This window comes from Mytilus galloprovincialis, chromosome 3 (genome assembly GCF_965363235.1).
Source record: "Mytilus galloprovincialis chromosome 3, xbMytGall1.hap1.1, whole genome shotgun sequence".
NCBI classification, from domain to species: domain Eukaryota; kingdom Metazoa; phylum Mollusca; class Bivalvia; order Mytilida; family Mytilidae; genus Mytilus; species Mytilus galloprovincialis.
The window spans coordinates 36,897,580-36,915,335 of NC_134840.1; the positions used below are offsets into that span (position 1 = coordinate 36,897,580).

Genomic DNA, 17,756 nt, shown 5'->3' on the forward strand with positions numbered 1-17,756 from the left:
TTGAAATGTCAAACAATTTTGGCACTAAAAATTAATTACACTGTTATTTGATATGTACACGTCCAGAATATAAGGACGTACACTTGAAGGTTTTGTATATAAAAGAATAACGTCTTAAATCATTGGTCATTCGAAGCACATACATCTTGATGATCGCCGTGACCTCTTATAATTAAAATGAAACATACCAACTCGCATGATTATTTTTTTTATCTGTATAACACTATGTATAGTATCATAGAGTTTTCTAATCGGCTAGTATTGCACGTTATTCTACTAATCGAGATTACTGAGACGGGATCAACTCGGTGCCTAAGGTACCGCGGTCTCGTGCTGGCCTTAGGCTTGGGAGGTGCTTTTGATTCCCGATCGGGTAAAACCAAAGAATTTAAAATTGTCATTTGCTGTTTCTCAGCTAAGCATTAAGGAGTAAAGGCAAAGACTGGTTTGCTAGGAGTCAGTATAGTACGGGTAAGGCGAAACGTCCTTCTGAGGTTTGCTACTTTATGAACTATCACGTCCAAGAATCCGGATTAGTATGTTTGTCTAGTACAGTTACAGGTTCATTTTCATAGTGCATTCCTATTTTCTAGTCCTATATAATAATTGATTTGCCTGATTTGGATGTTAAGAAGCCATTCATCATCGCTATTAGAAAACTCATTCGTGTTATCTTTATCTGTTTTTTAGAGAACTCGATGTTCAGTGCTTAATAGTCCCATTTCAAATGTATACACACGTGGTATTTAAGGATTGGGACATGATTCGTAGACACTTTTCGTTAGTTTGCTATCATATTGAGCTATACCCTAAACAGTATCTTCTTTTGTTAAATACAGGTTAGCTATACCCTGGTATTTGGATGGAAATAACCGTTTTAATTTTATAAAGCATATTATGCTTTCTCGAAAAACACAGGAGGTATTTTGCTTATACTTGTTTTTGCCCTTCTTCTGTCATTTCAGTGATTATAAAAACTTGGTAATGGGATATAATCAATGTCGAATTGATATTTTGGTTATTCTGTACATGTATGTCGTCTATGAAGAACAGATGAAACTTTAAGTTATTTATATGAGACTTGTAAAGAAAATTATTTATACCTTGGAATTCGTGTCTTAAAAATGTTACATACACATGTAACAATATATATGTACCACTAGTTACTCAATAACAGTTATTTTAATTGCAAACAAACCTGATATAGCTTATCACAAACGTACACTATACCCTTTCATTTTTATTATTAGTTCCATACAATGCCTTGACGTACAAACCATTGTTTTATGTAACTATATATAATTAATAATATATTTCAAAGACAAAAATTGTTCATGTGTATAAAGAAAAATAATACAGTGTCAAATATAGGTGATATCATGGACAAATATAAAATCTTGCAAATAGCAACTTTTGATATTTGGTATATAACACTTCGAAGAAGGTGAGTCCATACACATTATAGTCTATGTTACTGTTCCTTTCGCATATGTTGTATTTATAGAAAATGATATATCATATTTACATTAATTGTTTTAATTGCATCCATTTTATTGGCTGTGAAGTTACACACGCTGTTCCTACTACCCCTAAGATTTAAAACAGAATCTTCGAAATTTCCTCGGCAAAACAAAAAGCGTATCATAATGGCTAAAAAAACGAAAACAAAACTTTATAAATCTCATGCGTCCAAAGTTCTTTTTTGAATTTACCTTCAGCTGGAACGCTCAAAACCAAATATTTGAAAGCCAATTTTATAAAGACCAAAACAGTTGAAGAGCTATATGAATGGACCTAAAGGTATTATCTAAATCTATTCAAGGTGAACTTAGACAGAGGGAGTTTAAATCTTAGTTTCTTTATAATTTATAAATTTATAAACTGACAATTTCAGAAAGGTTTGTTATAAATCATGTCAGTACCGAAGTACTGGCAACTTAGTTGGCTTTAGCCTCGTAGACTGGTAGTCCACCATCAGCAAATCGACCCAGGGCTGCATGTAAAAAATGAAAACATTCATGCGTCATGATCAACTTGCATTTAATCTTGTGAATGACTTGTCTTTGATAAAACAACTATGTCTGCATGTTTTCGTAAATCGGCAGCAAAAAATATAGATATAGCTGGTTCAGCAATTATTATTTGGTAATGATTTGAATCATTCGACTGATTTATCTATAAATATAAGTACCCGTAGTTCAGTATCCATGATTCGGTATTGACAAAAATTAAAGTTGCGAGCCGCACTATCAAAGCTTTGTCTATTTAGTATAAATATTAGCTTTATTAGTCCAAAGTATTTATATGATTGTTGGCCTTAGTGTTTTAACGTAAATACAAGTTTTTTTAAAACAACAAATGCAATTTTAAGTTATAGGTGGCATATATATCATACGCGTACGTAAATAAAAAGAAACCAACTGGCTATCTTGCTAGTCGCCGAGGTCTTTAAGCAATGACAAACAGCCAATAAATGTTTTTTTTTTTATTTATGTCTAATTGAAACGGGGAATGTGTCAAAAAGACAACAACCCTAATGGAGAGAAGAACACAGCCCAAGGCCACAAATGGGTCTTTGACGCTGCGAGAAAATCTAACACCCGACGGCGGGCTTTAGTTGACAATAGTGTATACTGGTACTAGTTCGGCGAAATGAACGCCACACTAAAATCCGAAATATACATTAGTTCGGTTGTTATCCGACCATCTTTCTACATCTGAACAATTGTCTGCAAATAATTGTCTGCTTTTTAACACCTGTTTGTTTCCAATCCATATCGCTAGACTTAGAAGAATTCAGATGATATTTACCATCAACGATGTAAATTTTCAAGGTACAATTCTGCACTCTCGTGTCGTAGGAAACACATTAGATAATAGCGCTCAATGTTGACCAAACAAACCACCGTTTCAAATCATTTTCGCAAAAATATGTTGTTGGTAACCATCATGAGATAAATACCATACAAAGGACATAACGTGCTTAACTGAGAGGTGATACGTCTTAACTGCCAACAATACGAAGATCTGATGAAAATAAAAAACAACAGTGCAATTTCATGTCAAAATATTTGACGAAACCACATACTTAGAAAGTGGTTATACAGATCGACAGTATTTTTCTCTTTTTAACTTTATATCACTGTAAACAGCAATGAAATCATTATTTATAATAAATTAAAAAAACATAAATAACGTGACTGTGGTAAAATATGTGACCCAAATTCAAATCAAATTAATTTATTCTGCTATAACAGACATCTAGAATAATAGTAAAAAAACATGTTGTTTAAATCATTGACAGCCTGATATCCTGATTCGCTAATAGGTTTGAATTATATTTACGCACATAAACTGAATAAATTATAAGTCGTAATACGAAAATCTACTTTTTAGCCAAAATCGAAACTATAGTAGTTAGAAGTCCTTGTCAAATTTTCAAATATATATATTTATATGCGTTTTGTTAAATTATACTTTTTTCCTTTTTTGTCTTTTGGAAAATGTTGTTTTTGCTGTATTTAGACCTCTCTACAGCGAAATTTGTTTTACATGCACACGTATGAAAATTGCGGTTTTTATCCAACGCAATCATAGATTGGAACGTTGTTTCCAATTTAGACTTGTTTATATTTATTTCGTTTGGGCTTGTGCTATATTTTCCCTTCGGTTTATATAATCCGTTCATCCTATTTCGACTCTTTAAAATTTAAGAGTCTATCCTAAATTGAGGTAAATTATATGGCCTTCCAAATATTGTTGATTTCTAACATCACTGAAGAGACTTAATTTAATTGTCGAAATCCGGATATGGTGTACAAATTTTAACACGTCATGTTTGTACAAGGTTTACCGTCTTTGCCGCAAGTTAATTATTTTTTTATTTCGTATTAAATTAATATTAAAATCCACTTTGTTACATCTTGTGATCAATTTCTTTGGCAATCGTCAATGGCAGTTAGCAGAGTTTAAGAACATCAGTTGTTCGACCAGTTCGTTTGCGTTTGTTAAATTATACTTTTTCACACTTTTAGCCTTTTGAAAATGATGTTTGTGCTATATTTAGACCCCTCTACAACGAAATTTGTTTAACATGCACACGTATAAAAATTGCAGTTTTTATTCAACGCAATCATAGGTTTGAAAGTTGTTTTCAATTTAGACTTCATTTCTTTATATACATACATGGAATATATATAACGATGTAGGATGTACGTAAATAACAGAAACCCAGCAATACAAAAAACCGAACATTATGAATGAAATACATTTATAAATCGGGTGTATGTGTGTATATTATGTTATATTATTTTAATTGACGCATTATTGTTATTACAGAAGTCACTATAATATATAATCTACTGACTTATTTACCTATATACAATTTTATATTTTAATTTTTCTATAAAAACATTCATTTATTACTAGGGGCATATTGTTACCGTTATATTATATCAATTATATATAGTTCTTCCTATGATGTTGTTAAAATTGGTAAACAACCCGAAACATGTATGCATCAGGAGCCTGTAATTCAGTGGTTGTCGTTTGTTTATGTGTTACATATTTGTTTTTCGTTCATTTTTTTACACAAATAAGGCCGTTAGTTTTCTCGTTTGAATTGTTTTACATTGTCTTATAGGGGCCTTTTATAGCTCACTATGCGGTATGGGTCTTTGCTCATTGTTGAAGGCCGTACGGTGACCTATAGTTGTTAATGTCTGTGTCATTTTGGTCTTTTGTGGATAGTTGTCTCATTGGCAATCATACCACATCTTCTTTTTTATATACATAAGTGGTCAAATAACATATGCATTACGTGACGTTTTAAAATGTGACAGAACTGAAAGCAGGTAGGGCCGCGGTAGGGGGAATCGTCGATGATATATGATGGGGACATTAATACTAAAGCTTTAGATCCAATACAGAAAGGACATCGATCTGAAAATTTACTTTTTGTGGAAAAAGTTCGGATGTTCAGGCATATACAATATAATAATTTGAACATACTTGATTGTCCAAAACATTGACAATAAGATCAGACATATACAAATATAGCAATAAGAACATTAAGAAACCATATGCAATATATTTAATTAATGCCAAAATATTTTCACTGTTAAGCTTAGGACTTTACTTCAGGCACTACGGGAATAGTACAATAAAAACCAACACACCACTTATCACACATGTAAATGAGGAATTAAAACTGTAAAACTCCTAAACTGGCTTCCGTAATTAACACAGTGCATCGTAGAGCATTTATTCATAGCTTTATATAGGATTTTAAAAAGTTAAAATTGTTTTTGATTGACAGTTCCTAAATAACTTATAATTCCAGAAAGCGTATAGATGGGAAATTAAATTTGACTGCGTATTTCATGCAGCGTTTAAAATTGCTGCATTATTGATTGTTTTACATGTAGCTCATAACATACTGTAGCTACCGTCACTGACCTAGTATTTTAAATGTGCGATATACCTAGTATTTTAAATGTGCGATATAGTATATTACAGAGTAAAACAACGACATATATACCTACACTTGGAGTACATTGACAAAAGAAAAAAGATTCGACACATAGATTTTAAAATGAACATGTGATGAGTGGATTGTAGCCAATTTAATCAATATACTCCAACAAAAATCATTAAATTAATCAGCTGATTGTTATTTAATGATGACCTTTCCAAATATACACATTAAATCATCTTATCATTTTATCAATGATTTGTTTTGAACAATATAAATTGATTTGCGTTTAATTAACTAACTCTGTCTGCACGATATGGTTTTAGAAGAAGAAGACAGTTAATGTATAAAGTTAAAGATGAATATAGTAAACAAAAATTTCCAACGTAATGTCCACGTCTTTACTTTAATATGAATAAAAAAAAAGAGTCAACACGGCAATACTGCTCCGACGTAAAAATATTTCATAGAATAGTGCGTTATCTATCTCTAAATGAAAACAGCCTAAAAGTATTTCATACGATCAAATATCGGTTAATAGAACGTGCAGGTGATCAGCTATTTTGTACAAAAATAAAACATAGACACTGTCACAGTAATAAAAAGTATGATTTATATTTTAAAACTTCTAGTAATACAGTTATCGTTTTTTAACATATAACTTATATTTATAACGTTTGATTATTTGATTTGATTTATATATTTTAACATTTTTATGCCCCACCTACGATAGTAGATGGGGCATTATGTTTTCTGGTCTGTGCCTCCGTTCGTCCGTTCGTTCGTTCGTCCGTTCGTTCGTCCCGCTTCAGGTTAAAGTTTTTGGTCAAGGTAGTTTTTGATGAAGCTGAAGTCCAATCAACTTGAAACTTAGTACACTTGTTGCTTTTGATATGATCTTTCTAATTTTAAAGCCAAATTAGACTTTTGACCCCAATTTCACGGTCCACTGAACATAGAAATGAAAGTGCGAGTTTCAGGTTAAAGTTTTTGGTCAAGGTAGTTTTTGATGAAGCTGAAGTCCAATCAACTTGAAACTTAGTACACTTGTTGCTTATGATATGATCTTTCTAATTTTAAAGCCAAATTAGACTTTTGACCCCAATTTCACGGTCCACTGAACATAGAAATGAAAGTGCGAGTTTCAGGTTAAAGTTTTTGGTCAAGGTAGTTTTTGATGAGGCTGAAGTCCAATCAACTTGAAACTTAGTACACTTGTTGCTTATAATATGATCTTTCTAATTTAAATGCCAAATTAGACTTTTGACTCCAATTTCATGGTCTACTGAACATAGAAAATGAAAGTGAGAGTTTCGGGTTAAAGTTTTTGGTCAAGGTAGTTTTTGATGAAGTTGAAGACCAAACAACTTGAAACTTAGTACACATGTTCCATATGGTATGATCTTTCTAAATTTATTGCCAATTTAGATTTTTTTATCCAATTTTACGGTCCATTGGACATGGAAATTGATAGTGCGAGTGGGGCATCCGTGTACTTAGGACACATTCTTGTTTGTTAAATATTAACACTGTTTTAACAATGCTTATATCAATAGCCCAAGTGTGCAAGAACTTTTCAAAACAGTCAATTAATTTAGCTCCTTTATCGTTTAATGGTGCCTATCAAGACCCCTGATAATCAGAACTTGACCTATGGCATAAAACATAGACACTCTTCATTTATCATTTGAATAGTTTTTGAAATTTACGTTTGACTTTTCTGTGAAGTCTACGTTTGAATAGTCTTTGAATTTACGTTTGACTTTTCTGTGAAGTCTACGTTTGAAAAGTCTTTGAAATTTACGTTTGACTTTTCTGTGAAGTCTACGTTTGAAAAGTCTTTGAAATTTACGTTTGACTTTTCTGTGAAGTCTACGTTTGAAAGTCTGTGAAGCCTATGTTTGACTAGTCTATGAAGTATAGTACGTTTGAATAGTCTTTAAAGTCTACGATTGACTGTTCTGTGTAGTCCACACTGTATGTGTTGTTCTTGTTAAGCAAAACGCAAGTGATAAAAAAATCTCATTTTGTGACCTCAAATTTTACCGTGGGTAAATATGGTCTAGTTGAAGACTGGTTATTATAAACAAAAAACGACACTTCAATCGAAACGCTGCAGATTATATAGATAGTAAACAGTGATTCACACGTATCTCATTTTTGTCAAGTGTTTTTTTTTAAAGGCGGTGATCAACCACTATTGGGTATTCAGAGAAAATGGTCACATCCTCTACCGATTTACCATCAAATATACAATTTCGTGTGTGAGAACATTGTAATGCGCCATTAAAAGAGATTTATTTAAAATAAACAGTTGCATCTTTTGTATTTCAAAACATTCTCGTTGCAAAAGAAATAAACATAATCAAAATCCACCTTTATGTAACCCAAACATAATGTATGGATTAGATTGTATAGCACATACTTCTTAAGGTAATGTATTAAACTCGAATAAAAGGGTTAATTCAACAAGGTTATAACAATAGTTCAAAACAGATTGTCAGTCACAGGCTAATTGTTCCTATAGAAGTAAGATTTAAACCTACATACCGCCATTATTGAACAATATCTTACGGTATTATCGAAATTAAAATCTACAAAACATTCTTATCGAATAAGTTTGTGTCTGTGTAAAAAACATAATATGATGTGTATCTGAACGTGTTAGACTTTTTGAATTCATCTTTTATTGAAAACTGTTAACTTCATATTTGAAAAAGAATATTTAAACAAGTAGTGACACTATCATTTCGGAATATATCTTACAATCTAGTTGTATATTACGGATGTAGAAGAAGATTTAATATAAATCATTTGAATTCTGAGCAAATCTCAATGGATAAAATGCCGAATAAGCAAGGGAGGAAAAAACTGTGTTCACCGCTTGATGCTGTCATTAACAATACTTCTCTTATCATTTCCAGAGAAATTACAAATGAGAAATCTGCTACAACACTCGAAAGATCACATACAATGTCGCTTTTAAAAGATTCGTATTTTAATGTAAATGAAGCACCTTCTTTGCCAGAAGACAAGGAATACCACGTCTTCTTCAGCTACGAATATGCAAATCGTGACAGAAACTGGGTAAAAGCTGTAGTTCGGGAACTAGAAAATAAAGGTTTCAAGTGTTGTGTCTATGAAAAAGATAAAAATCAGAGCCAATCATATTCTTCAAATATTCAGCATTTTATTGACAAATCCATGCGAATTGTTATAGTTCTATCGAATACTTACATTAACGGTGACTGGGCAAAAATGGAATTGGAAATATTGTCTCGAGGAAACGTCAACGATTTAGTCTTCATTCCCGTATTGATTGAACCTTGTAATATTCCACCGTTTCTAAAAGACTGTATGTTCATTAACGCTACTTGCAAGCAAGTTAAATGGTGGGACCAATTTTTGGAGCTGATTCGAGGCGCTTGTCCTCAATTACCTCCAAAGAAAAAGTACCACGCGTTTTTCGCACACACATCTAGAAACAAGCCATGGGTTGCAGATGTAGTGAAAATGCTTGAATCACCCAAGGTTGGAATAGTTTGCTGCTATCCCGCCAGAAATTTCAAAAAAGGACAATCAAAACGAGAATCAATAGAACACGCGTTGAGACGTTCAGAAAAGGTAGTTGTCGTCATCTCTGATGATTTTGTCAATCAAGAATGGAGACTTTACTATGAAAATAAGGTTCGCAGTAAAGATATAATACCGGTGATTGTTGAAGATAGCTACATCCCACCTGCTTTAGACGAATGCGAAGCAATAGATGCAAGATCAGACGAGTTTCATTGGTTACCAAACCTATTTTCAGCTATTACGGACAGTGGTCAGTACGATATTTGTTTTTCAAAGGTGTTTAAAATAATTTTGCCAATGATTCTGTAGAGCATTTGGTACACGTCCTAATAATATGTTGCTACTTCAGAATGTTCTTGTTTTCCAACTTTACCTTCCTGCTCTGCTCAGTTTGTTGCAACATTATATTAAAGATTCACGTTCAAGTCGTGCAGGTTAATAAAATCGAAACCTAGAAAATTCCGTAGAAAATGATTATCCATATATTGTCAAGAATTCTGCTACGAAACAAGAAATCCAGAAATGTTTTAGCCAAATCTAAATTCATGCAGTTACACTTAGCCGCCTGCAGATCATAAGATACTGTGATCAAGTACAAAGAAAAAATAGTGGGTCTTGTTCCTCCATTGGTGTCAAAAATTAAAAAATCTAACAAATCTTAGTCGAATTTGAACATCAGACAGTCTAATATCTAGTACTTTAATATTGATTTTTAGTGTCTTAAGTTTTTGTTAGTTTTTTTTCAGTGCTTTTTGTCGAGCCTTCGACTTTAGTCGAAAAAGCGAGACTAAGCGATCCTACATTCCGTCGTCGTCGGCGTCGTCGTCGTCGTCGGCGTCGTCCACAAATATTCACTCTGTGGTTAAAGTTTTTGAAATTTTAATAACTTTCTTAAACTATACTGAATTTCTACCAAACTTGGACAGAAGCTTGTTTATGATCATAAGAAAGTATCCAGAAGTAAATTTTGTAAAAATAAAATTCCATTTTTTCCGTATTTTACTTATAAATGGACTTAGTTTTTCTGCGAGGAAACATTACATTCACTCTGTGGTTAAAGTTTTTAAAATTTTAATAACTTTCATAAACTATCCTTGATATGTACCAAACTAGGACAGAAGCTTGTTTATGATCATAAGATAGTAACAAGAAGAAAATGTTGTGTAAATAAATTTCCACTTTTCCGTATTTTACTTATAAATGGACTTAGTTTTTCTGCGAGGAAACATTACATTCACTCTGTGGTTAAAGTTTTTAAAATTTTAATAACTTTCATAAACTATCAAGGATTTGTACCAAACTTGGACAGAAGCTTGTTTATGATCATAAGATAGTATCAAGAAGAAAATTTTGTAAAAATAAATTTCCACTTTTCCGTATTTTACTTATAAATGGACTTAGTTTTTTTGCCAGAAACAAAACATTCACTCTGTGGTTTAAGTTTTTAAAATTTTTATAATGTTCTTAAACTATCCTGGATTTCTACCAAACTTAGACAAAAGCTTATTTCTGATCATAAGATATTATTCAGAAGTAAATTTTGTAAAAAAAAAAATCACTTTTTCCGTATTTTACTTATAAATGGACTTAGTTTTTCTTCCAGTTAACATTACATACAGTCTGCAGTTAAAGTTTATAAAACATTTATTAGATTCATAAATTATCCTGGATTTTTTTTACCAAACTTGGAAGCTTCTTTCAATCAAAAGACAGTATCGTGAGGGAAATTTTTATTAATGTTTTTCCTCATTTTTGTTGAGTCTGCGATTAACAGAAAAAGTAGGCGAGACACCGGGTTCCGTGGAACCCTTACGAATTTTTTGTCGATCTAATGAGTCCAAGTTTGAACCTTTTTCACCTTTTTACAGTGCTTTCTTTTGTTGTTTTGTTTCAATACTGTCTTAGGTTATTGGAGGGTCGAGGGCTTGCAAACATATTTTACCCCGCCTCCTAACAAAGAGTATGTTGAAGGTAAGGATTCTGTGGTAATCAATGCTTATTATTGGTTTTGTCTATCCTATCTGTAAATCGTTTATTGTTTTTTTTTTACATGAACGTTGGTTTTCTCGTTTTAATTGTTTTACATTTCATCATCATGTGAGACGTTTTATAGGTTGATTCCCGCCATCAAATAGCGATCTATTCAGTATGCCTTGAGAGTTGGGAATAAACAAATGTTTTCAAATTTGACAAAAAACGACCTGATAATATTTTTCTTGTACAACTACAGTACTGCTTTTTATAATTTACCATATGGTTAAAGGTAGTCAACTGCTTGTATACGTCATCTTGTCTCAGGTGAATAGTTTTCCAATTGGCAGTTATACCAAATCTTCTTATTGTTAAATTGACGACGTAGACTTAACCGCACAAGGTCATATTTTTTTTTACTTCGACAGTTGATGACGTTTTTACACTAATTCTGCTTTATATTACTGAGGAGATAGTTGATCGCTCACATCCCCGTCAAATTCTATATGTGCCTGTTTTTCAGTGATTTTCGTTGCTGTCTGTAGATCATATTGTTTTGGACGTGAAAGTAAGCAAATATTATATAGGAAGTCTTACGCTTAGTGAGGTGGAAATTATCTTTTAAACCTTTTTCCATTTATATTGTTAACCAAGAACTTCCTTCAAATTTTGTCAAAAGGTTTTTCAGATTTGCGTTTTTTTCTTCTTCATTTCAAATGTTCAAGAAGAGAAAGCATTATAAATAGATTATCAAGTGTTAAAACCTTTCTTTAAAACACATCGCGGTGAAATCGTCAGAATATTGGTTGAAACGTTTGTTAAAAAAAGGATTACCCAAAAATAATCATAGGATTTTTCTTTCTCTTTTTTCCTTTATATTGGTATAGTATTACCAGCTATGCTAACCTTCGTGGGGGGGGGGGGGGGGGATTTCGCTATCTTATATCACTTATCAAATTGATTTTTTTTTTTATAAATATCGATATATACTGGTTTGGAGTTTCTTTTATATATTCATTTATCACAGCAAATTAGTCTTATCATTGTTCAATTTCATTTTTATGCATTTCAAAATTATTATCTTTTAATATGTTAATTCACATCTTAATTCAGTTGTTTAATCTGTTCTCCATCGAGCGGTGGTAAATCAACCCCAATTATCACCAATAGGTGCGAATACTTATAAATAACCAACAAAATATTTCCACAAGTGTCAGTCAAATAGTTCACATTCAATAGTGGAGTTGGTTGAACTGCGTACCGTATTTTGCTTTTATTCACGTTGTTCAGACAGACTATACACAAACATTTCAAAACGAAATACCCAACCACTTTGGATTATACCAGTTAATCCTTAACGATAGTTAATAATTTTAATAAGATTATGATTAAACTGGAATTTAAAGTAAACAAATATACATTTACACTACCACACTGGTTTGGATTGTTTTCCACACGGTTCTATAGGAATTATTCAGAATTTTATTCCTATTTCAGAATGTCGTATTAGAAATGAAACGGTTATTATTATACTCGAGCTCGTGAAACCTTGAAACAATTCGACGAAAAAATACCGGCCTGAATTAGGACACAATAATAAAAGGCAACAGTAATATACCGCTGTTCAAAAGTCATAAATCGATTGAGAGAATAAATCCGATAACCCAGGGAAACATATCAACTATAAGAAGGGAACAACAGAAACATTGAAGTGCATCAAAAACAACCGCCAATGCAACATACATAGAAACGAACTATTTTATAAAAACTGCCATATTCCTGACTTGGTACATGATATTCTAAGAACACATGGTTGATTGAACCTGGTTTTATGACTAGCCGAACCTCCTGCTTATATGACAATGTTAAAAATACCGCTAAAATGACAATTACGAGACAGTAAAACAGTACAAATAAATGCAAGAACACTCATAACAAAGAAGTACATAAATAAGTAATATAAAAGTACGTTTCAACATGTAAACCATGTAAACCACAGAATAACAACGAACACCTAAAGTTAATTTACGACAATACACAAATACAGAATAATGGGCTTATGATCTATGCGTCACACGAATGTATCTAAGCCACAAAAAAGGGATATCACAGGTAAATTTCTAAAAATGGAATATAAAAATGGTTTGACTCGTCAGATCGATACAAAACACAAACAACAACTTAAACAAAGACATAGTATCGAGCTAAGAGTACTCTCAGTTACTGAAACTTGTTCAACCTGCAACTAATAATCATTTTTATTGTTTTTAACCGGAAAGCTTTTGCAAACTTATCTACATATATAATTCTTCAATTGCAGTGTATGTGCCATCTGTGACAAGTTTATCCAGGGATGATCCTGACTACGCCTCCACCAGTTTATCCGGTAAGTTTATCCAGAGGTGATCCTGACTACGCCTCCACCAGTTTATCCGGTAAGTTTATCCAGAGATGATCCTGAATACGCCTCCACCAGTTTATCCGGTAAGTTTATCAAGAGTACGCCTCAACCAGTTTATCCGGTAAGTTAATCATGAGTACGCCTCCATTAGTGTATCAGGTGAGTTTTGTTCCAGGGAAAGTACTAAGAACGACTTCAGTATTTTATCATTTCATTCTAAGTGAGCTTACAGTAATTTATCCTGTAATTGTTCCAGAAAAGATCATAGTAGGTTATCAGATAAGTTTTTTTCCAGAACAATATAAATTTTTGGAATCTATACAAATCATGGGCCTATGAGTAGAGCAATGTTAGCTTTAGGAACATAAACGCAGCATGGTCTTGATAGCAGAAATAAGGCAAATGTAGTTTAATACTGTTCAATAGTCATAAATCGATACGCGAAACCGAGGGAAACACATCAACTATAAAAGGAAAACAATTGAATAACAGAATAACAGAAACATTGAACTGCTGCAAAAACAAACTCCAAAATACATATAAACATACTACTTAACAACAGCTACCATTTTTCTGACTTAGAAAGAAAAAAAATGATGGATTGAACCTTGTTTTATGTCTAGCCAAACGTCCCACTATATTGCAATGTTGAAAATACCGCAAAAATGACACAACCGTATTGTAAGAACTTAGTTACGATAACATGTTAATAAGTGAATACGTTTTTTATTTAAATATTTAAAGTACAGAATACCATTTGAATGTTTACTTGTATAATGTCATTTATTACAAAACTCTCATAGAAGAAAAAAAGTCTTGAATGAGAATTTAAAACGATATTAGCCACTCTGTGGTGTAAATAACAGACGTGTTTAAATAACTGAAATGGTAACAGTTAATTTTTCAAATGTACAAATGTTTTTTTTAACACAATCATATACAATAACAGATTTTCAATAGATGAATCTATATTGTGTGACTAATTCCATAAAAAAAAATCTATACATGTATAATGACGAGTGTATTTAAATTTTTTCATATATCACAACACACATGTATGTTCATATTTCAAATGCTGTATTTCTTATATTTACAGATATTAGCGAAAAGAGTCAGACAATATCGGTTGTTTAACAATAGGCCATGTTTTAAAAACCTTTAGAAAAAATTCATGTCAGATGAGTTTTGATATTAAATAAGAAACAAACAGAAACTAGGAAAATAAGTGATAGAAAGTAACTGTAAAGTATACTAACTGGAATATGAAACATATTGACACGAATGTTTGTGTAGGTGGAAATGTAAGATAAACTACTAAATGATGTTGTTAATATAATATGACGTTATTCAGCAATTATAATTGATTGTTAATAAATCTATTTGTTAAATACGTCGGTCTTGTATTTATGCATATCATGGAAATCAATATGATATGCACGCTTTTTTAAAATTTTTATTACATTTTGCAATTAAGTAACCTGTACACACCAGGATAGAAAATTCACAACAACCCATACTATTATTTAGAACATGAACTTTAATAACCAAGTACAAAAGAGGGGCGAAAGATACCAGAGGAGTCAAACTCATAGATCGAACATAAACTGACAACGCAATGGCTAAAAAATAAAAGGACAACCAGACATGACCTTCAATCAATACACATGAGAATACATTCGAATGACGTACATGTACATAAATCAGTATGACTTGAACCTATTTTCATTGCAACCTCATGAAATTTAGAAAATATGACTTTCATATATCAAACTTATTCAAAATAATGTTTCATTGCGTCCTACATGTTTGCCGCGTATGGTACTGTTGGAATAAATATAAGGGTTTCAATGAAAAAAAAAACAAAAAAAAAAAAACTGTGTTAACATAGGTCTAAAAAAAAAAGCAAAAGTAGTATACTTGTGTTCAAAAGCCATAAATCGATTGAGAGAAACAAATCTGGATTAAACACTATAACCGAGGGATACACATTAACCATAAGAAGTGAACAAAGAAAAAACAGAAACACTATAAAGGCATGCAATAAAAACAAACGCCAATATACATAGAGACTGACTATTTCATAATAACATCTGCAATTTAAGGACTATCCTAATATCATTATTATGAAATGAAATAAACATGGTGAACAACTGGATCATCTAAGCATCGTCTAGATTTTAAATATATTATCCTCACTAGAGAATTCAAAAATTGCTGCTAACAATCATCGTTTACATCAAAAGACTTCTCATTTTTCAAAAAATACTGTAACACAATGACTTAACTTTATAGGCGGTATTTAAAATATTATTTATGATGTAAGTATAACATTATTACATATTTTCCCTGTTAGCCATAAAACCACACTGATTGTCTGATTGGTATATTGATAGCCTCTGCTGTGATAGTTGTCATTCGTTTGAGCACCGACGGTCTAAAAACTTGAACATTGGCCGGAATATGTCAATCTAGAAATTGTCACCATAGAATATCATTAAATATTAAATAAGATGCATGATTGTTTTTTTTTTTTTTTTTTTGTTGTTTTTACTTTTCCATAATAATCAGGTGTATTATATATTACAGACAATAAATAATGACTTGTCATTCAAACTTAAAACAGAAAACATGTCTAACTGCGTATAGATCTTTTATATTTAAAATTCACAAGATAATTGTGACCGTATGATGATACAGATTATGGATTCGTGTCTTACCAACACCTCTAGGTTACAGAAGAAAAAAAAAACATCGGGTATATATCACAAAGACGCAATATTGACACACAAGTTTCATGTTATTTGGTTTTTGCAATCACGATAGACAGTTGGCGAAACAAATATGTAACGAAATCGGGGTTAATGCATAATACCAAATATTTAATAACATTATTATCAAAAGTGTGTTACTTTCCTTCATATCAGTCGTATCTAAAAGCAAAAACAACAACAAAAAAAACGAATGATATGGTTTTTCGTGGCTGTGAAAAGTCTAAAGACTACCAAAAAAAAATATCTTGTGTAAAAAGACTAGACTTAAATCAGTTAGATGAGCAAACATGAAATCAGCTCTTTGTATCATGATTTATGTTTTAAAGTTCTACTATTATACAATATCCTTTAACAAAGTAATATATAGTATTTTATTTTGTTTGATTGTCTGTCGTACATTAAGTTTTTTTCTCAGAAGGTGATTTAAACAAGAGAGAAATACTCAGGCCCGAAGTATTTGACTGTTCATAGTCATTTAGTTTCCAATATCTACAAAAGGGGAACACTTCTTGTATTTACAGCGCTACCTAAACCTATCGAACGCCACAACTGTCTTATGTGGAACTTTGATATTACTTTATGTTGTTTTATCATTACTTAATAATAGTTTGTCTTTATTTGATATGGTTTTGACATTACGTTATGATGTTTTAATATAACTCAATATGGACTAGTCATTACTTAATGATATTTCTATATTACACGATATGGTTTCGTATCAATGACTTGATATAGTTTTGTCATTACTCAATATGATTTTGTCATTACTCGATGTGGTTTCACCATTATTTAATATGGTTGTATCATAAGTCAATGTGGTTTCACCATTACTTGATGTGTATGTGACTTAACGTAATGCGGTTGTTTCATTACATGATGTGGTTTTGTTATTTCGTAATGATGATTTGTCTATTCTTTATATGGTTTTAACATGACGTAATAATGTTTCAAAATTTGACCACTTTACACTACTTGATGTGTTTGTTTCATTATTTGATGTGGTCTTGTCATTCTTTGATGTGGTCCTGTCATTCTTTGATGTGGTTATCCCATTACTTGATGAGGTAAAACCACGTGACCAATTCGGAAAAACCTGTACTATTTTTAGATAGATTTCCATATTGTATGTGCCTTGAATGCGTTTGGCCATACATCTAATAAGTGTTCAAATTAAAGTTCGGGTTACTGTTTGAGTTTAACTTTTAGTTAGTTTTCGAATTCAAGTCATACTTATAATTAAAGTTCTAGTTAGCATTGAGTTTAGAGTTGGACGTCGAGTTCGAGTCACATTTAAAGGCAGAGTTCTAGTTACAATTTTGAATTTGACTTACTTCTTGAGGTAGAGTTTGAGTAAGATTCGAATTTAAGTCTAATTTTTATTAATTAAGTTTTCGAGTTGAAATTCGAGATATTTTATATGTCTTTTTGAGTTCGTAATTAAATTTTCTATCGCGGAACAAGAGCTTTTGCTCGGGCTTCCGAGAAGAGGGCTCCGGGATATGCGTACTAAATAAACAATGTTGCAGTATACAAAACGCAACATAGGAGTTGAAATAAAGTTAGA

The 17,756-nt window shown here is 31.8% G+C and overlaps 1 protein-coding gene across 1 annotated transcript; it reads left to right on the forward strand.

Annotated features, from left to right (window-relative positions):
• The first annotated feature begins 1,395 nt into the window (after positions 1-1,395).
• Positions 1,396-14,811, forward strand: LOC143067845 (uncharacterized). Its single transcript, XM_076241431.1, has 4 exons — positions 1,396-1,444; positions 8,398-9,299; positions 13,341-13,406; positions 14,518-14,811. Exons 2-4 carry the CDS (start codon positions 8,447-8,449, stop codon positions 14,553-14,555), a joined length of 957 nt encoding a protein of 318 aa, XP_076097546.1. The 5' UTR covers positions 1,396-1,444; positions 8,398-8,446; the 3' UTR covers positions 14,556-14,811.
• The last annotated feature ends 2,945 nt before the right edge of the window (positions 14,812-17,756 follow it).

Excerpts from the sequence above, each read along its gene's own strand:
- LOC143067845 (XM_076241431.1), top strand. The coding sequence starts at position 8,447 with ATGTCGCTTTTAAAAGATTCGTATTTTAATGTAAATGAAGCACCTTCT. Across the intron at positions 9,300-13,340 it reads TTCAGCTATTACGGACAGTG|TGTATGTGCCATCTGTGACA; the intron begins GTCAGTACGATA and ends CTTCAATTGCAG. Across the intron at positions 13,407-14,517 it reads CGCCTCCACCAGTTTATCCG|ATATTAGCGAAAAGAGTCAG; the intron begins GTAAGTTTATCC and ends TTATATTTACAG.